A 21,223-nucleotide genomic window follows, 5' to 3' on the forward strand; every position below is an offset into this window, starting at 1 on the left:
GTTGGAAGAATTAATATTGTTAAAATAGTCATACTACCCAAAGCGATCTAAAGATTCAATGCAATCCCTACCAAAATCCCAATGACATTTTTTACAGAAATAGAAAAAACAATTCTAAAACTCATGTGAAACCACGAAAGACCCTGAATATTCAGCCAAACCAATGTTGAGCAAAAGAACAAAGCTGAAGACATCACACTCCCTGATTTCAAACTACATTACAAAGCCATGGTAAACAAAACAGTGCGATATTGGCATAAAAACAGACACAGAGATCAATGGAGCAGAATAGAGAACCCAGAAATAAACCCATGCACACATGGTCAATTAATTTATAATAGAGGAGCCAAGAATATACAATGGGGAAAAGACAGTTTCTCGAATAAATGGTGTTTGGAAAACTGGACAGCCACATGCGAAAGAATGATACTGTACCTCTATCTTATACCACAAAAATCAACTCAAAATCGGTTAAAGACTTGAACATAAGACCTGAAACCATAAAACTCCTTGAAGAAAACATAGGGAGTAAGTTCCTTGACTTCAGTCTTTGCAATGATTTTTTTTGGATTTGACATCAAAAGCAAAGACAACAAAAGCAAAAGTAATCAAGTGGACTACATCAAACTAAAAAGCTTCTGCTCAGCAAAGGAAACCATCAACAAGATGAAAAGACTACCTACAGAATGGGAGAAAATATTTGCAAATCACATATGTGATAAGGGGTTAAAATCTAAAATATATAAGGAACTCATACAACTCAATAGCAAAAAAGGAAATAACAGTTAAAATCGGGTAACTCACGTGAATAGACATTTTTCCAAAGAAGATATACAGATGGCCAACAGGAACAGGAAAAGGTGCTCAACATCACTAACCATCAGGGAGATGCAAATCAAAATTACAATGAGATAGCACCTCATAGCTGTTAGGATGGCTATTATCAAGAAGATAAGAGATGGCAAATTCTGGTGAGGATGGGGAGAAAAGGAAACCTTTGTGCATTGTTGGTGGGAATGTAAACTGGTGCAGACACTCTGGAAAACAGTATGGAGGTTCCTCAAGAAATTAAAAATAGAACTACCATATAATCCAGCAATCCCACTTCTGGGTCTATATCCAAAGGAAATGAATCATTATCTTGAAGAGATGTCTGTATTCCCATGTTCATAGCAGCATTATTCACACTGGCCAAGACATGGAAACAACCTAAGTGTCCATTGACAGATGAATGGATAAAGAAAAGTGATATATATATAAACACACACACACACATACATCCCCCCCATACACACACACACACAGGAATACTATTTAGCTTTAAAAAAGAAGGAGATCCTGTCATTTGTGATAACATGGATGAACCTGGAATGCATTGTGCTCAGTGAAATAAGGCAGACAAGAAAGAAAAATACTGCATGGTATCACTTACATGTGAAATCTAAAAAAGAAAAAAAGAATTAAGAAAAAGTCAAACTCATAAAAACAGGGAGTAGAAAAGTAGTTGCCAGAGGCTGGGTTTGGGAGAAATAATGGTGGGTGAAAGGGTACAAACTTTCAGTTATGGGATAAATAGGTCTGAGGATCTAGCGTGCAACATGGTGACCATAGTCAATAACACTGTATTGTATAATCGAAATTTTCTAGGAAAGCAGAACTTGAATGTTCTTACCAAAAAATAAAAAAGTAAATATACAAGGTGACGGATGTGTTAATGAACTCAGTGGCGGTAATCTTTTCACAGTGTACACCTGCATCAAATCATCCTGTTGTACACTTTAAATATCTTACAATTTTATTTGTCAATTATACCTCAATAAAGCTGGAAAAAAGAATACAATAATAGACATTGGTTGCTTCTGGGAAACAGAATTTAGGAACAAGAGTGAACTGCTTTGTAGTATTTGAGTTAAAATCCATGTATGTGTCCATCTGATGAAAGGGAAATTAAATTTAAAATTCATCAAGACGAGCATCTACATGGAATGCAGTCCAGGTGACAACTGCAGTCATGCCTGTGGGTCTCACGGAGGACCAGCCAAGTGAGTGACAGCACTGGCAGAATGCCCCACCTGGTTTGGCCGGGGCAGGTCTGGACGCAAACAAAAACCATCTTCGGAGCCCCTGATCAGGAGGCCGCCTGGAGCCGTGGTGAAGTCACGTACTCTGCAGCCAGAAAGACCTGGGGTCCCAGCTGCTGGTGTGTCACTTTAAGGTAAACTCTATGGGCCTCATTTCCTCACATATAAAAATGAGGGTAATAATATTATTTGAGGATACTATTAATTATAGTAATTATAACCTTATAAGGGTATAAAAGTATCAGAGATTTTTGTGAGGGTTCGATAATGTCTGTAAAAAGCAAGGTGCCTGGCACATAGTAAGTGATCGTAAATGTTCTCTAGTAGTATATTTATATCTCCAGAGGTTTTTATTAGGTGCGTCTATTATAAGGGGATTTGACAAACGCTGCCCTGGAACTCTCCAGGCAGAACTCTTTATGCCACATCTTGCTCTTGTGGTTGTACAGGTTATAATGAGGGCACAGCCAATGGTTACTGGGAAGAATGAAAATGTAGCGGTTGAATTTTTCTGCCTGCCATCAAAACAGCTTCATGGGCTAAGAAAAAAGAAAGTTCTAAGATTTCCATGAAGAGTCTAGAAATCCCTAAGGCATTATCCCAGAGGCGTGGGGTAATAAAGTAGAGGGCAGAGTTTGAGAACAATTGTGAAAACCAGCATAAGAATCAAATATCAATTCACAGAAAAGTGAAAAACTAGGATTTCAAATAGTGGGATCTGTACTCAACAGCAAAACTGTCAGAGACAGAAGAACCTGCAGGGTTCCGCCTGAGACGGGCTGACTGGCCTCCGGGTGCTTAGGGCAGAGTCTGTCATCTCCCACCTCTGGCCTCTTTCCTCTATAACCGGTTCCCTCTACTCTTGCCCGTAATGTAGAGCTGGACTGTGTTCTTCGTTATTTGATGAACTTCTCAGTTACACACTGTCATTGATTTCAAAAGCTGGTTTTCACTCTAACAAAAGCCTCAGAAACCTCCAGCAGCCTGCTTTTCCTGTAGCAAGGCCACCCTGTAGCTATTTGTTGGCTTGAATTGTTTGGTTGGCTAATTTTGCCCCTAGTGTACTCTTGTAATAGTTGAGCCCCATTCAAGTGTGGCTTCAGTCAGAGGGAGAGAAATGGAAAAGTGGAATAAGAGAAAAAGAGGAAGAGGCTCTTGAACAGGGAAAAAGAAATCTCATCAAGCAGGGCTCCGTGGACACTGCAGGACTGGGTAAGCACTTCTGGACACTGCCACACGCAGACGTTGTGCTGACTGGGCATACAGATAAGGAGCAAAAGGGCAGAGCTGTGGGGATACTGAGAGGACAAAATACGTGCTGATCAGGGACAGCAGGGAGAGGAGCAGAGCGAGAGGAGGCATCATCATCGACCAGCTGCCTAGAAGGTCTTTCAGGGCGCTTCCTGTGTCTCCCATTCTGTGGGGGACACAGAAATCCCAGATGTGGGCAGCACTCTAATTCTATGGTGTTGCTATGGGTTTCTGGCACCCTCGCCCTAGAGCCCAAGGAATTCTGAGTGAAGAGCCAGGAAGAGAATGTGGGGATGTGAAGGAAGCAGTGCCCCCTTTATGGACTAGCGGAGTTCTGTGTGCTCAGCCGTACTTTTGCCTAAAGAAAAGTTGCAAAACTGAGCAATCCACTAAATCTGTTCCTTCTTTAATGAGGAAGCCGTTGTTCTGCTGCCCACACCTACAATAAAACTAAATAAAACGCCTAATGCGCCAGCAGCTTATTTTACTCCTTTCTATGGAGCCCATGAGAGGAGATGTTGAAAAGCTAATACACAGTCTGCAGAGACCAGGATTTCACAAAAGCACCATGCGTAAGGGCGTGATGGCTATTCCACACTCCTGTTTTGTTCGCCAGATTTACATTTCATAAGAAGTGGCTGCATCTATTCCATTTTATTTTTAGTGCCACGATTTTATTAAATCAAACAACATAAACAATAGTCCCCAACTATCTTTGCTGTCAGCTACAGGAAACCTCGGCAGGTTCAGTCTCAGAGGAAGAACGGTTCTCCAGAATCCTCCCCAGCCACAGAGGACAGTAGAAGTCCCTGGGCTCGTTAAGGGAGCTTGATTTATCTTAATTACCAGACAGAGTACATTTTCCATAGGAAATTGCTGGGCCACATGTAAGTCTGGCACACACAGTGGACTCTTCACTTTTTCAGTCAAGCAAGGAGAGACACGGGCTCATTTGAAGAGAAGAGGGAGATAAAAGGCTTTTTTGGTGTACAGCGATTGTGTGTGTCCATACCTATCGCCCGAGTTCATCGAGAGCAACCTGGCCCATCAGTGGATTATCCAAATGTGTGCTAAAAGCAACTGGTCTGAAAGCAAATTGCAGACCACAGACGTAGATTCAAAGGCAAATGGTTTACCAGGACAACTCTACTTGCTGTAAGACTGAGCTGGGTTTTGGTTTTATTTTCAGTTCCAGTTTTCCCCCTGATTCTGTGCATGGCTTCAGATATCATAAGGCGACATCCTTTTAGAGCTGGGAGAGACTTGGAGATAAGTAGTCCACGCTTCCTGTCCCTTTAAGCAGTGGTGCAAGACTTATGGCTTGCGTCATATACTTCCTCCGTTCTTCTGTTCACAGAACTGAAAGCAATCACAGGGGTCTTTGCAAACAAAGTGGTGGGCTCCAGATAGGAGAGGCTCTTCTTGATATTTTTCTTTTAGTTCCACAAGAGCCACACATTGAAGTTTCATGGGGAAAAATTAAGTGGAAAATAAATATCGGGGAGTGGGCTAGATGGGTACAAATTCGGCTGGATACCAACATCTCTAATTTTCTTTGTATTTTAAGAGTAGGGGGAGAGAGGGGTCCTCCAAAGGAAGAGGCGGGCTTGGGCCACAGCAGTTTGCCTCGGTTAATAGATCTCTTCAGCTCCACATGACTAAACAGTTCTGGCTCCCTACAAGAGCCCTCTTCCCTGTGCACACGTGTGACGAGAGCCCACTGCAGGGCTGCGGTGGGCCCCGCTGTGCCGCCTTGGGAGCTGCGCTCAGGTGCCCCGGGCAGCCGTGCAGTCCGCTCTCTGCCGTCAGAAACAGCTCACTCCAGGTGAGCAGCTGCACTCCGCCAGCAGCACCACAGCTGCTGGATGGTCCCTTCCTGGGGGCTGTTTCTCGAGCTTCCACAGAGTAGCTAAAAACCTGACGAAGTCGTAAAAACAGGCAGGGAGAAGGTTGGCATACACGGTGAGAAGGAAAGGGTAGTCCAGTCCTCTGTCTTTTTGGTATAGTGTGAACACTTAGAAATTTTAACCCAACAAGCTCTGTAGGTCAATTTTCTCTGCCTCAATTCTCCCGGGTTAAATGGTCTAACGCCGAGCTCTTCCACACCTGTACAGGTGTGGAATGATTATCACCTGTGTTTAGATCGCGTGTTTTTCAGTCAGGACAAATGATGAAGATGGTACTAAAGTAAATTGCGTGTCTCCTAGAATTTGAATAAAGCTATGGTAATTCTTTCAGAAGTTATTATCTTCCAGCTTTTCATAAAGGGAATTCTAGAACCTCATGAGGGAATTTTAACAGCTGTAATTCAAAGTTTCCCTATTTGGGGAATTTAATTTTACCAAATATTTTGATTCAAAAATTTCTGCAAGCATTGCAATGTGACTGAAGTCATTCTTTACAGGTAATAAAAAACACCAGGTCACCGCATCCTGTACACACTTCCTCTTTATTTTACGGTGTGTCTTTTGTTAGCATTAATCTTGGATCATGGTTGGGCCAGGAAAGAAACCTGCCTTAACAGTGTAAGATAGTATGAAGAAAGCTTGCATCGAAAAGCCGACAGATCTAAATTTGGGAACTCATCATTTTATGATTGTGGCTGCAGCCTGCTGTCAGTAGTAGCTTTGAAAACGACTTGCATTTCACCTACGTTGTGCACATGGATTTGATTTGGAAAAACAATACTGTTGTTCTCTCTTTTCTTGCCAGCCTGTCCCATTCCATCCTATCCTTTCCTGTCAAGTTCCAGTCTCAAGGATTCCCCGAGGCCTTCTCTCCTCTTCTCAGTTGCAGAGCCGGGGTGGGAGTCCTGCCCTGGCCTGGTCTCTTATGCTGACTTGGGATGCTCTCCACTTGCTTCATGGGTATTAGTTTTCTTCCCCAGGTACTTTCAGGCTTCAGAAATCTCAAATTAACTTAAATAATTTGACTTCACTTTATTCTTCCTTAATTCATTAAACTATGTTGACTAATAGGGGTTTCAACACATAATTTTAATATTTCAGCTCAAAAAATTTTTGCCCACCACACTGGGGAAGGCAGCCGGCTGGGCACGGTGCACAGCCATGCCGCTGGGGCCTCGGCACCCACACGTGCTGCTCTGACATTCCTCCCCACCACAGTCCCCTCGCTCCTTCCTACTCATCCTCCAAGCCTCGGCCTGGGTGTCATCCTCTCCAGGAAGCTTCTCCTGATTTCTCCAGACTTTGTGGAGGGCCGCCTACTCCAGGCTCATCGCCCCTGTGCAGACTTCTACCAGTGCTCCCAGCACTTGGTACAGAATAATGGGTTATGAACTGCCTGCCCCGCTGGCCTCAGGCTCCTCACGGGCAGGCGTCACAGTTGTGCGTGTCTGCAGCCACACCACCAAGCACTGCTCAGCACATAGTTGGCGCTTAGTAAACGTTAGCTGAATGGAAATGCAAACCTTTTACAAACAAATGAGGTTTAAAATGTCTCTGGAGTAACTGTGTTCTACTTCTGATCATGAGCTGATCGGAGCACTGTGAGAAGAGCTGAGGACAGCCTGATAAAGGAGCACGATGAACATTTAGAAATCGAAGGCCTTTCCATGTACCTTCTGTGTATGCACAGCTCACTTTTTATTTGGTGGAACAAAAAGCAGGAAACTGAAGAGGAAAACCCTACAAGTTCTATAAGCCCAAATCTGCCTATTAAAAAGTCCAAATTAAATTACCTTTTCTCTTTTACTCTTTCCTTAAAGTATAGTATGATAAACATAGGCTCTCTCCCTTGGTTCTGGAAACAGAACCAAGATCATCAAATGGGCTTTTACTGAAATGTATGCTTATTTTGGCTAACTTAAATCCTTTAAGAAAATTAGCAGGTGCAAAATTTTCCATATTACAGCTCAAAATAGAGAACTTTAAAGAAAAAAAAACGCTTGCAGGAAAGTGTTATTTTTGCAGTATAGGACTACGGGCTATACACAGTAAACCTCTTATAAGGAATTAGATGCTTCCTTTTCCCTTGAAAAGATCAGAAAAGTCTTCCTTCTGTCAGAGCCAATAGGCTCTTTGGGGTCACAATCAATACCCAGCTCACTTCAATCAATCGATGCCAATGAAAGGCATAAGAAGTAAGACCTACGAAAGAAACTTTAGCTGCTGGGGTTTGTCTTCACCTCTGCTGGTCTTTTCCTGCACAGAGGAACTTGATCAAGCTACAGAATATTCAATCTGATAAAATTCCTAGTTGTGTCCCTCTGAAAATTGATCTATGTCACTTAGTGTACTGTAATTTAAGATGTCAAATTTTTGTTTTGTTTTTAGTGAAAGCACAGACAGTTTATCAAGCTGCATTTTAGAGTTTGAGGAAGAAAGTGACTTTGCACAGACAGTGAAATTTAGTCCAGCAGTGGATTCAGTGCGATGGCTTTGTCAAGGCAAGGCTTGGTGGCAGCCATTTGAGAATCTCCTTGAGCAATAAATTTGATGGTTTAGCCATGTAAAACAAAACCAAAACAAAACAAAAAAATCCTTCTTTACTAGATTTCTAGAAATGTATAAGGCCCTTACTTTTCTTGAAACAATAAAATGAACTGATAAGAGATGAGGTATTTTAGATTTAAAAAGGAATCACAAAACTATACAGCAATGTAAACAATCTGGTATCAATGTGTCGTAAGGGATGCCAGGAAAAGTTGCTCATATAGAACAATGCTAATATTACATATTTCTATTTCCAAAAATCTATTCTCATTTGCATGGTAAAAAGACTCAAAAGAGGATTGCTGAGGGGCTGGCCCAGTGGCGTACTGGTTAAGTTCATGTGTTCTACTTTGGTGGCCCTGGGTTTGCAGGTTTGGATCCTGGGCATGGACCTAGCACCACCCATCAAGCCATGCTGTGGCAGCGTCCCACATAAAACAGAGGAAGATTGGCATAGATGTTAGCTCAGCAACAATCTTCCTCACAAAAAAAAGAAAAAGGATTGCTGGTCTGGAACCAGTCTGCAGTTGTCGTAAGTACTAGCTATTACAAACTTTCACCTACATCTGCCACATGGCTTTCAGTTCTTGCCCTCCCCTCTCCAGCACGCCAGCCAAATTCTTCTGTGCTTCAAATCTAGTTTGCATCCTGCATGCTCCAGTTGTCTCTGGTCCATACACTTTTCCTTCTCTAAATTTTGGTATTTGATATCAACATTTGGTATTAACACCTATTTTTCAATGTTCCCAACTACACTGTGAACTCACAAGACCGTCTTGTTGGCTCTTGTATCCCCACCAATAACTTGCACATTTGCAAACCATGACTCTAGAGGTATCTAGTGCTGGGTACAGGAAGCCGAAGAATGACGTGCAAACTAGACCCTCCCTTCAGACAGAGGAGAGGATGGCATTTCATCCCTTTGTTATGACCTTTGCCCTCTCAGAGTCCACCTGTCATAGCAGTGGTGGCTTACCTTGTGTCAGGTTTTAGATTTTCTACTGTGGAGAAGGTTTGATTTGTAACTTGAACGGACTTGTTCTTCCCACTGAATGTCCCATTTTCTCTGGATATAACTTCATATTCTGCAAAGTGAAAAAGACAATAGATACTTGTCTTTATGGTCCAGCTAATTGAGTTGTTCTTGAGGCAAATAGCATAATAGAGTCACTCTCATGAAAGTGAGCAACTCTGATCTCAGTTCTAGAGACGTATTGATCTTACACATTAGCAGTTTCCCAATGGGCAGATAGTGGATGACGAAGCTCCCAAAGCTTATTGGAAGTTTATTTGGGAGTTGCGTTGAATTTCTGCTTTCCCTTTCCCGGAGCAGGAAGGCCTGGTGACTGTGAAGACCAATGACCCTCCTGAAGCAGCTTTAGCTCCTGGTGACCTATGGCTTTGTTGGGTAGGGCAGATAGCCTGCCACCATTGGGAAGCGCAGTGCGGAGAAAGCGCTGTGTGAGGAGTGGGGCTTTTCCTGCTCAGTGGGGCTTTGCAGAATAACTGGGGAAAAGGCCCCCAAATACGTGTACTGCTGCACAAAACTTCTCGAGTTCAAAACCATAGCAGCAGAGAACAGTTAACCACATAATGAACCAATCTTTCCTAGAGTTCATTATTTGGAACTATAGAATTACGGTATTTTTCTACCATTGCTTACATAAGTTACACAAGTTGTATAGATGTGCTTACATATACCCTTGATAATTACCCTTGTATTTAAAAAAAAAATCACACCCTTAAAATCTGCATAGAGATCTGCATGAATTTCACTTACAGGCACGTTTCTCTGAACTCGCAGGGCTAACCAAAAGAGCAAGACTTTCAGAATAAGAGAATATAATTTAAGAATTTGTTAATTGGTCTTCCCTGCCCTCAGTTGGGATTTAGTTTAATGCATGTGACAAGATCATACAGAGGATTAAAAAACCAAACAAAAAACAACAAGCAAACAATAAAACCCCACTCAAAATCAGCTCCAACGACATGAGGAAACAGCTGGTGGTGGGAGTGAGGGAGTCGAGAAGGCTGCAAGGAGCTGTAGGTGGCTGGGGATTCTGCTGTCAGCGCAGAGACCAAAGGGAAGAGATGCACATTGGTAATAAAAATGAATCTACAGCAGAACTCAGGGAGACTCATCATCACCAATTTTAATTTGGGAAGGATTTTTAATGGTATATTTTAAAAATCACAAAAGGACCACGACTCTTTCTGAATAATTTCGTATGCTCATCCTTCCAAAAATTCAAAATTAAACTGGAAGGCGACACCCACTGCATCAGGACACATGAGCGCAGCCAGTAAAGCACTCGGCCTCCTTCAGTTCCCAACCTCTCTCTCGGTTGGCTTTCCATTTTAACAGAGGGTGGAAAGGGAGGGCGGGGGAGGATCCTCAATTCAAATATGTCCATTTTATATCTTTTCCTCAGCTGTGAATGGATACTTACTAGAAAACGATGGGAGTAGTTAAAATGGAAGTAAAATGGATTTTTAAAAAACGCACGGCTTAATGGAAAGAGAGAGACTCAGCCACGTGCCTTGATCTCAGTCTCAGTTTTCCCATCTGTAAAATGTCAGTAATATCTATTCGTAGTGTAGCTTGTGGGGATTAAATGAGGAACATATGGAAAGTGCTTAGTAGCACTTTGCTCAACATGTGGTGCCTATTATTACTGTTGATTTTATTATCTCTTATTATCCCTGAGTTATGTTTTGAAAACAGGGTTATAAGCATTTGAAAGATTCCAACTGGAAAGATTGGAGTGCTGCTCAGTTACCAAGAGAAGAGTTTCTAGGACATTCCAGTTGGTTATATATGAAAACAACGACCTTCAGAAACATCTTTGGCTTGGACTCCCTCATCCACTGTGGGGTATTCTTCTTCACATCATCCCGGCCTTTTAGTCCTTGAAACTCTCATTGCACATCTTCTCTAATTTTCTTTTGACTCAAGTTTGAAATGTCAGTTTAATACTATTTTTGTCCCGAAGGATCAGAGTTTTCAAAATGGATCTGGAAGTTTTTACCTTCATAATTAAAAAGATATCTAGAATTTCTCTCAGAATTCTAGTTTTTGAATGTATGTTCTTGGACTTTGTAAAAATATCTTTTATTTTTAATGCTTTAAAGTGATAATAGCTTTTTCATAAACCCACCAACATTATAAAAATGGAATATTAATGCTTGGAATGGATATTTGTAGACAATCCTGAATATATTTCAGAAGGTAAAGATAGCCCCTCAACTATATATCCATATTTCTTATTTTAAAATATGGGATTTTGTTTATAATTTCGTTAACAGTAAAGACATGCGGAAATCTATAAAGAACTAACGCTGAATAAATGGTCTTTTCTCCCCCCTCAGAAGGTTTTATTGCCCTATTATGAGATAATTCATTTAACAGAAAAAGTTATTTATGACAAGGATTGAGAACATCAGAGTTGGTCAACAGAACATGAAAACAATAAAGGTGATTCTGCTCTCTCCAGTCCCGCTATTGCTGTTACTGACAAAGTTCATTGAACAGCTTCTAATTTATGCTGCACATTCAAATCCTCTGTTTCATTTTATCCTCGTGATAAATTGATCACAATGGGAATTATTATTATTATTATTATAAGGAAAGTTCAGTGAGGCCAATCATATACCAGGTTGCATATCCAGAATACAGCTGGTCTGGGGTTTCAGTCTGTCCCAGCATGCTCTGGACACCTCAGAGAGCAACACCTTAGAACTAACAACTTTAAGTTGTCCAAGGGCCCAGGCTATGACCAATTTCTTTGGTGCACCTATTTCTACTTTAGTGTAGAAGGGACATGTAGAAACAACTGAATTTGGATGCATTTTCTGGAGATGAACATGTGCCTGTCAGTGAAAAGAATGATTAGTGACAGAAGCCAACTTGGGGAATGAAGAGTATATTTCACTCTCTTTTTGTTTTCTTTCTCAATCCTTTCTTGCAAAACCACATGCAATGATATGAGAATTAATCCCTGTATTATCTGAGCTGCTGGTTTATAAGAGATTACACCTGAAATCAAGTGGTATTTAATGTAACACTAAAAATAAACAAAAATAGAAAATTAGAACAGACCATTAGGGCATATGGTCCAACATCTAAATTAGACGAGGTGATGAGCAATGGTTAAAAATAGACTTATTTCTATTTAGAAAATATTACAGCTAAAGAGATGTGATCCTTATCCATGAAAATTGTTATTACAAGTCCACGATCTTGTGAAGGATCTCAGGCAGTCCATTAACGTTTAGTAACAATGTTACAAAAGTAATTGGTTAGATGGATAAAGTATACCCTAGTCATGATTCTTTGAGATTAAAAGTTTATATAGTTTAAAAAATGTTACATGATGAACCAGAAAGAAAAATCCTTCTGCTTTAAAAAATTGAATCAGATATTCCCGACATATCCAAATGAATATGTATTGGATGTATTCGATTATTAGATACAGGTTAACCAATTTCAACCTGATGTCCTACATCTTCAAGGCAAATTAAATTTTATAGATCATTTGGTTTTGTGAGAACTAAGCCTCAGACTATCACAGAGACTCCTTAGTGGCACAGTATATGGATTGAGAGTTTTGAACTTTTTGGTACATGTAGATAATCAATACTTAGAGACTGATTTAGATATTGGGATGGTAGCACCTGCTGGCATGGTCCCAAGTAAAGAAGCAGGACTAAGCAAATCCCCAGGAACCATGGGCAGTGGCTGGTTCTTCCTCAAAACAAAGGCAAGCTTCACATGAGATAGGAAATTCACAAAATATGGTTAAAAAAAAAAAAGAAAAGAAAAAGCCAGCTAAGCAAAGCTAAGCTGCTTGCACGGGAAATTGCCCAGACCAAACGGTTTTGTCTGAGGAGAAACAGCTGCTGTTTTCTCCTTTATTCATAGAAATGTTTTGGCCAGATCCCGAGTCTCCCCTCCCTCTCTGGCCCTGTTTCCTGGTCTCTCCTCTGCCCCACAGCCTCTTGATGGGTCTCCTGGTCTCTGTCTGCCCACCCAGGCACAGGCAGGGACTTGGGCCGCAGGAACGTGGCCTACTCACGCGATCTGCTCTGGCTTCCAGCTGACCTAGGACGTTAGTCTCATCCCCTCCTCTCTACTTTGACTGTCGTGTTCACTAGGGAGAATTCAATTCCCACATCACAAATTCAGAGAGTGACTCACAGCATCTTATTTTTCACAGTCACTTTTAGAGGAATTGGGTGGGTGATAGCAGAATCAAAATTTCCTGAGATGAGTAGAAAACCGACCAGAAATAGAATTTTAAAAAAATTTTTCCTAAAATGATTGAAATAACCTTTAGCCTGTTTCAAAGTTCTATGTCCATCTAGAAATTGGGTTGGTGAAAGGAAAACGGGTTTCAATATCATCAGCAGCGGCAACTTCTCGCGTATTAGCTGTAGTTTTCTTGGTAATGAAAAGACTGGATATATCTTCACATTGTGATAAAGAGTTCAGAGGAGATGAAAAGAATGCAACTTCAGAGATCTGCTCCATTAACAGGGAGCCCATAACGAGGACAAAGATGACCTTTTCCCATCATATGACACTTGTGACAATAACGTGCTACAGGGATAGCGGAACTCTGCTAGGACTCACTGCTCCTGAGACAGGCCTCGCTGGCCGTAGTTTGACTGAGGTTCCACACTCCCACTGCACTGCATTGTCAAAGCTTCCTAGCGCAGCAACAGTCCTCATGCACGATCTTACCAGTGACAGTGTCATTTAGTGGCTTATCCCAGTCCAGGATGACAAATGAGGGGCACCCTTCCACAGTGACCACGGTGAGGTTGGTGGGTGGGTTTTGTGGTGGGCTGGTGGCATTCCCCTCAGTCGCCTCCTCTTTGGGGAACCGTTTGACAGAGTCAGTGATGGAGCAGGGTCTGTTGTCAGGCTTCTGGATGTATCGCACATGAGGACCTAAAAGAGAGGGGGCATTGACATTTAGCATGCTTTGAGCTTGTAAAGAAGGTGGAGGTGAATTCATAAATATAATTACCTGTTTGAGGACATTGAGTCTCACATTGTAAACAGATGGATGAAAGCAGTGATGTAGATGGTTCACGCTTGTGAAAATCCAGACTCCTCTTTCTGGGATACATGATGTGGACGTGGTTGTTGAATTACTTTTCTAAGTACATTTAGCTTATGCTAATATCCACAAGGAATTTGGTCCCCCTGAGCATGGTTTAAACCTCTTAATTCATGCAGCATTGGAAAGAATACTCAAAAGAGTCTTACCTCAGTAGTGGGGAGTAAATATAGTTCTGGTCCCACCTAATAAATCCTAAAAGCCAGACTCAAAGGGATCAAGTGGTTTCAAGTAATGTAACTGCACCCCAGAACAAAATTCAAGAATATTTTAGGAATAAAAGGCATATCCAGCACCCAAAAGATGAAATTGAGAGGAAAATATTACCCATAATGAGGAGAAAATTAAATCATTTGAAACCAACCTAGAACTTGCACAGATGTTACAACATCCGACAAGGACAATAAAACAGTTATTATCCACAGTTTGACCACGTGGTCAAAAATAAGACAGGAAAGATATAAAAAAAAGACCCAAATCAAATTTCTAGAGATGAAAACTAAAATGCATAAGATGCAAAATACTGGAGGAGATTAACACAGATATGATATTGCAGAACAAAAGATCAGCAAACTTAAAGACACGATAATAAAGACTACTGAAAACCCAAATGGAGAGAAAGAAAGAATTAAAAATAATGAACAGGGCATTAGTGAGTTGTGGGACAACTTCAAGCAGTAGGATATACATGTAATTTTACTATCTGAGTAGAGAAGGGGAGGCAGAAAAAAATATTTGAAGAAATAATGGTCAAAATTTTTACAAATTTGATAAAACCTCTAAAACCCCAGAGGGTTGTGTCTAGGGGCACAACAAACATGAAGAAATGACACCAATCGAAATCAAGTTTCTCAAAACCAGCGATATAGAGAAAATCTTTAAAGGAGGCAGAGAAAAAAGACATACATATAGAAGAACAAAGATAAGGACTGAGCAGCTTCCTCATTGGAAGAACGGAGGTGAGGAAGCAGTGGAGCAACGCCTGTCAAAACTGAAAGACAAGAACTTGACATCTAGAATTCTGTAACTAGTGAAGGCATCTTTAAAAAAAAAAGAGCAAAATAATTTTTAGATATATAAAAGCTGAAAGAACTCATAAATAGTAGACCCACACTACAAGCAGATTGAAGTCCCTTAGGCAGAAGGAAAATGATGCTGGATGGAAATATGGATCCACACAGAGGGAGGTAGAGCACGGGACACAGCAACTCTATAGGGAAATAGACACAATATTTTTCTTATTATTTAATTTTCTCTAAAAGATAATTTACTGTTTGAACAAAAATAATGACAATTTAATGTGATGTATATAACAGGTAAAAGTAAAATGTGTAACAACAATAGCCCCAAGGCTGGGAGAGCAAAGCCGCTATACAACGTCAAGCTCTTACACTACTGTGAAGGTGTAGAACACACTGGTAGTAGACTGTGGCAGGTTAGGACGCTTCCCATGAACCCCAAAACCATCACTAAGATACAAAACAAAGCGTTAGACTAACAAGGCAATGGAAAAGATAAAACGGAATCCTAAAAACACTCAACCGAAAAGAAGGCTGAAAAAGAGGGAAAGAGGGAACAAAGAATAGATGAGACGAATGGAAAACAAATAGCAAGACAATGACAGATTTATACCTGACCATGTCATTAGTCGTGTTAAATGTAAGGTTCTAAGAACAAGGCAAGATTGTTAGATTGGATAAAAAAGCAAGGCCTAACTATATGATGCCCAGAAGAGACATATTTTAAATATACAGAGGCTAATCAGCTAAGAGTAAAAGGATGAAAAGAGGAGAGACCATGATAACATTCATCGCAAGAAAGCTTGAGTGGACATATAAATATCAACAAAATAGACTTCAGGGCAAAGAATATTACTATAAGCACAAAATGCCATTTCATAATGATGAAGGGTCAAGTCATCAGGAGTTTATTCCAATGTTAAGTAATTTAGATCTATACCTGAACTCAGACCTTAAATGTGCATGTAGCAAAAACCGATAGAGCTGCAAGTAGGAATAAATGCACAGCTACAGCCAGAGATCTCAGTAATCTGCTCGCATTAGTTGATAGAACAAGTAGACAGAAAATCACTAAGGATGAAAAAAAATTGCCCAATACAACAAGCAACGTGAGCTAATCAACATTTACAGAACACTTGTTATGGTCAGAATTATGTTTTCTGAAAATTCCTATGTTGAAGCCCTAACTCCCAATAAGACAGTAGTTGGAGATAGGGCCTTGAAAGAGGTAATTAAAGGTAAATGAGGTCATAAGGGTGGGGCCCTGATCCACTATGACTGGTGTCCTTAGAGAAAGAGACCAGGGAGGCGTGCCCACAGAGGAAAGACCACCTGGAGAAACAGCAAGAAGGTGGCCATCTGCAAGCCAGGGAGAGAGGCCTCAGGAGAAACCACACCTGCTGACACCTTCATCTCAGACTTCTGGCTTCTAGAATTGTGAGAAAATAAAGTTCTGTTGTTTAAGCCACTGAGTCTGTGGTATTTTGTGGTTGCAGTCCTAGCAGACTACAACATCCCACTTAAGAACAGCAGAATACACATTCTTTTCAAGTACACACAGAACATATGCTGAGATAGACCATATTCTGGGCCATAAAAAATTTCTCAGTAAATTTAAAAGGATTCAAGTAATACAGAGTATCTGAAAACAATGGTGTTATATTAGAAATCAGTAACAGACTGATCTCCAGAAAGCCTCAAAGTATTTGGAAATTAAACAACACACTTCTAAATAATCAATGAGTCAAAGAAGAAATCAAAAGGGAAATTAAAAAATATTTTGAACAGAGTGAAAATTAAAGCACAATATATTAAAAATTTTTGGATGTTGCTTATGTAATATCAAGGGAAAAATTTGTAGCATTAAATGCCATATTACAAAAGAAGAGAGGTCTCAAATCAATGAGCTCATACTCTGCCTTAAGAAATTAGAAAAGCAAATTAAACCCAAATTAAGCAGAAGAAAATAATAAAGATCAGAGTAAAAATAAATGAAACGGAAAAAATAGACAAAATGGATGAAACAAAAAGTTGACGTCTTCATTAGAGCAAAAGGATTGATAAACCTACAGTCAGACTGATTAGGCAAAAGAGGAACAAGGCACACATTATCAACAGCAGGAATGAGAGAGGTGACATCACTACAGATTCTACAGATATTAAAATGATAATAAGAGAATATTGTGAACAACTTAATGCCAATAAATTTGACAACTTAGATGAAATGGACTAGTAACTTGAAAGACAAAAAGTACTAAAGCTCTCTAGGGAAGAAAATATATTCTGAATAGCCCTATGCCTATTAAAGAAATCTAATTATATGTAAAATCCTGCAAAGAGAATGCTAAGCTCAGATGGCTTCACTGGTAAATACTACTAAACACTTAGGGAAGAAGCAATGCCAACTCTAAACTCTTCTAGAAAACTGAAGAGGAGAGTTCAGCGTTGTTCTGATAATAAAACTTGACTTAGACATTACAAGGACAGAAAACTATGGCGCAATATCATTCATTAAATACAACTCTAAATAAAATTTTAGCAAATTAAATCCAACAACATATTAAAATAAGAATACATTACGATCAAATAGAGTCTGTTCTTGCAATGCAAAGTTAGTTTAAAATTCAAAAACAATTACTTTATCATATTAACAAACTGAAAAAGAAAACCCATGTAATCATCTCAAAAAAGGCAGAAAAATCATTAGACATAATCTAGCATTCATTTCTGATAACAATTCTCACCAAAGTAGGAATAGAAAGGTACTTTCTCAAGCCAATAAAGGGCATCTATGAAAAACCTCCAGGTGACATCACGCTTAATGGTGAAAGACTGAATGCTGAATGCTTTCCATAAAATCAGGAAAAAGGAAAGGATGTCCATCCTCACTATTTCTCTTCGATATTTTACTGGAGGCTCTAGTCAGTACAATAAGGCAAGAAAAAGGCACCCAAGTTGGAAAGGAAGAAGTAAGACTCTGCTCTCAGATGACATGACTCCGCATGTAGAAAATCCAATGGATCTACAAAAAAGCTACTGAGTTTTGTAAGGTTGCAGGATACAAGATCATTGTACAATAATCATTAGCAATGAACAACTGGAAATTGAAATAATATTACTTTTATGGTTTTCTGTATACTGAAAACTACAAAACAGTGGAAAAGAAATTAAAGAACTAAATACTAAGATATAGCATGTTCACAGGTAGGAAGACTCAGCATTGTACAGCTGTCAATTTCTCCCAGTTGACCTATAGATGCAATGCAATTCTAACAAAAATCTAAACAGGTTATTTTTTCTTCAGACATTGACAAGCTGATTCTAAAATTCAGATGGACATATAAAAGACCCAGAATTGCCAAAACAACTTTGAAAAATAAGAACAATGTTGGAGGATTAACACAAACTGAATGCAGCACTTATTATAACACCACAGTAATTCAGACTCTGTGGTATCGATGTAAATGTAGATAAAGAGATCAATGGAATAGACTAGAGAGCCCAAAAACAGTTCCACATATTTATGGACAATTGAATTTTGACAAAGGTACAAATGAAATTGAGTAGAGAAAGAATAGTTTTTTCAACAAATTTTGTTGGGGGAACAGTTGGATATCCATAGGCAAGAAAATGAATTTGGAGTCATACCTGTATAATATACAAAATTTGACTTAATATGGATCATAGACCCAAATGTAAAAGTAGAAAACCTCTAGAAGGAAATGGAGGAGAAACTTCTAGAAGGAAACAGAGGAGGTCTTTTTGACATCTGATCAATCAATGATTTCTTAAATACAACACCAAAAATATAATGTGTAAAAAACCAAATTAATAAACTGAGCTTCATTAAAATTAAAAAGAGAAGACACACACTGGGAAAGAAATATTTGTAAAGCATGTATATAAAAAAGTTCTATCCAGAAAATATAGACTCTCAAAATTCAACAATAAGAAAACAAGCAACTCCATTAAAAATAAAAGGACAAAAATTTTGGACACACCCAAAAAGACATACAGGTGACAAATAGGGACATGAAAAGATGTTCGGCATCCTTAGTCATTAGAGATATGCGAGATAAAATCACAATCAGATATTATTACATGCCTATTAAAATGGTTGAAATTAAAAAGACTGACCATGCCAAGTGTTGGCAAAGACAAGAAGGAACTAGAACTGTCATACACTGCTGACAGAAAGGTAAAACTGTACACTGTGGAAGACAGTTTGGCAGTTTCTTACAATGTTAAATATACACTTACACATGATCTAGCCATTCTCCTCGTAGGCATTTGTCCAAAAGGAATGAAAGCACACGTCTACGCAAAGACTTGTACGTGAATGGTCATAGCAGCTTTATCGGTAATGTAAGAAAGTTAGAAACAACCCAAATGTCGTGAACAAGTTTAACAAGTAAATTATTATATATCCATACAATAGACTACTAGTCAGCAATAAAAAGGAATGGACTATTGAAACATGTAGCAATGTGGATGAATCTCCAAATAATTATGCTGAGTGAAAGAAACCAGACCAAAAAAGAGTTCATACTGTATTTTTTCCTTATGTAAAAGTCCACAAAATGCACACTCATCTATAGTGTGGCAGATCTGCGGTTACCTACGGATGAGAGGTTGGGTTGGAGGGGTGAGAGGGAGGGATGGTAAAGGTTCCTGATGACACTTTTGGAGGCAGCGCATGTATTCATTATCTTGATTATGATGATGGTTTCACGGGTGTATACATATGTTAAAATGTATCAAATTTTATACTTCAGAAAAAAATTTTACAAAAGGGAATACTGGGCTCTATATTATATGATACCTCTCCTACTGTGGTAGATTAGATTACTGTTCAAAAACAGCCTCTATATCCATGGAGAAAGTATGCTTCCCCAATCCTTGATTTGCCCTCGGCTATGTCAGTTACTCTGGATAACGAATATTGGCAGGAATGTTGAAATGCAGTTGTGTGTGTGGACACCGGTCTCTTGACTTTGTATTCTTATGAGAACGGCTTCCCCTGAGTCACTATTGGTCCTTCATCCTGGGCACCAGAATGAAAATATGTGGAGCCCAACCCATAGGAGGCCCAGTCGCACCTGCTGCTAGAAACAGAATCACCCAGCCAAGCACTTCCTAGATCAGCTGATCCCCAGTGACTTGTAGACACATGAGAAATAAATCCTCACTAGAGCGTGCTACTGAGATTTTGTGGTTGCTTATTACACAGCAACAGCTGACTGATAACACCCACCAAAGACAGCCTCATCAACATTGAGAACTGGAGCCAATCATGCATACCTTTGAATCTGGGTTTCCCAAGAGGATCAGTTTCTCTTGTTGGACTTGAGCTAAAGTCAGTCGTATTACCTGATAATGGAAGATAATAAACAATTTTGGCAAAAGATAAAAAAGCTTCACAATAAATGAAAAAGTACTAAAGACTATAAATGTTAAAATGCCACCTAGTCAATTGTTTGCAACTTTGATTTTCTTTATTGTTATTATTATACATATTATCCACAGTAAAAGGCCTTTAATTGTGTCCTGCTGTAGGTGTTCTGGAGTGTAATAAACAATGATTTAAAGATTACAACCTAGTTGCTGATACTCATGAGTAAATTAACATGTGTAATTAGCAATGACATGAGATTCAGTAAGAAGCATTGGGTGACCTGGTCTTTTCAGGAGACTTTCCTAAAAAACTTCTGCATTTTCTTCTATGTCTGTGAAGGGAAGGAGCACATTCTATAACAAAGCATTAAAAATATAATTTTAAAAGTAAAAAGACTCGTAATCATAAAATTGAGAAAAATAGATGGTCCAGAACTGAGACTCTTTTCCTCCTAATTTGAAATCTTTTAGTACTTTGCAGCTAAGCCACAGTGGGAAAGGACTGACATACTAACCAATTTCTTCTCCCGAAGCAGGAACTGTTGGTTGCTTTTTATCTGTCTCTGTTCCCTCCAAGGGGGCTTCAGTAGGTCTGAGCGTTGCCCTCAAGGGTGGGGAAGTTACTCGGCTTGACGAAATGATTCCTGTAATGCAGGGCCAAAGCAGTCAGGCTTCATAGGAGCACTGCCAAGTCCCCTTTTATTTATTCAATAAATATGTATTAAGAACTTACCATGTGGCTTGGTACTAACATGCCAGGCTTAGAGAGAAATAAGATCTGGTGTCCTTGATGAGACAGATGTGTGAGCCAAATATATTGAGGCATTATAGATATTGTGAAAGAACTGGATCAGGTCGTAGAGAGGGCAAGAGGAGGGAGTAGTCTGTGGGCAAAGATG

The 21,223-nt window shown here is 39.6% G+C and overlaps 1 protein-coding gene across 25 annotated transcripts in view; it reads right to left on the minus strand.

Annotated features, from left to right (window-relative positions):
• ABI3BP (ABI family member 3 binding protein) overlaps window positions 1-21,223 on the minus strand; it is a 238,082-nt gene that overhangs the window by 13,499 nt on the left and 203,360 nt on the right. For all 25 annotated transcript variants that reach the window (XM_046659530.1, XM_046659526.1, XM_046659531.1 and 22 more), the window contains 4 exons: window positions 20,840-20,968; window positions 20,232-20,300; window positions 13,530-13,739; window positions 8,763-8,871 (listed from right to left, as the gene is read on the minus strand). In XM_046659530.1, coding sequence (XP_046515486.1) covers window positions 8,763-8,871; window positions 13,530-13,739; window positions 20,232-20,300; window positions 20,840-20,968 — 517 coding nt within the window. The remainder of the gene's footprint in view (window positions 1-8,762; window positions 8,872-13,529; window positions 13,740-20,231; window positions 20,301-20,839; window positions 20,969-21,223) is intronic.

The sequence above is a fragment of the Equus quagga genome, chromosome 4 (genome assembly GCF_021613505.1).
Source record: "Equus quagga isolate Etosha38 chromosome 4, UCLA_HA_Equagga_1.0, whole genome shotgun sequence".
NCBI lineage: Eukaryota > Metazoa > Chordata > Mammalia > Perissodactyla > Equidae > Equus > Equus quagga.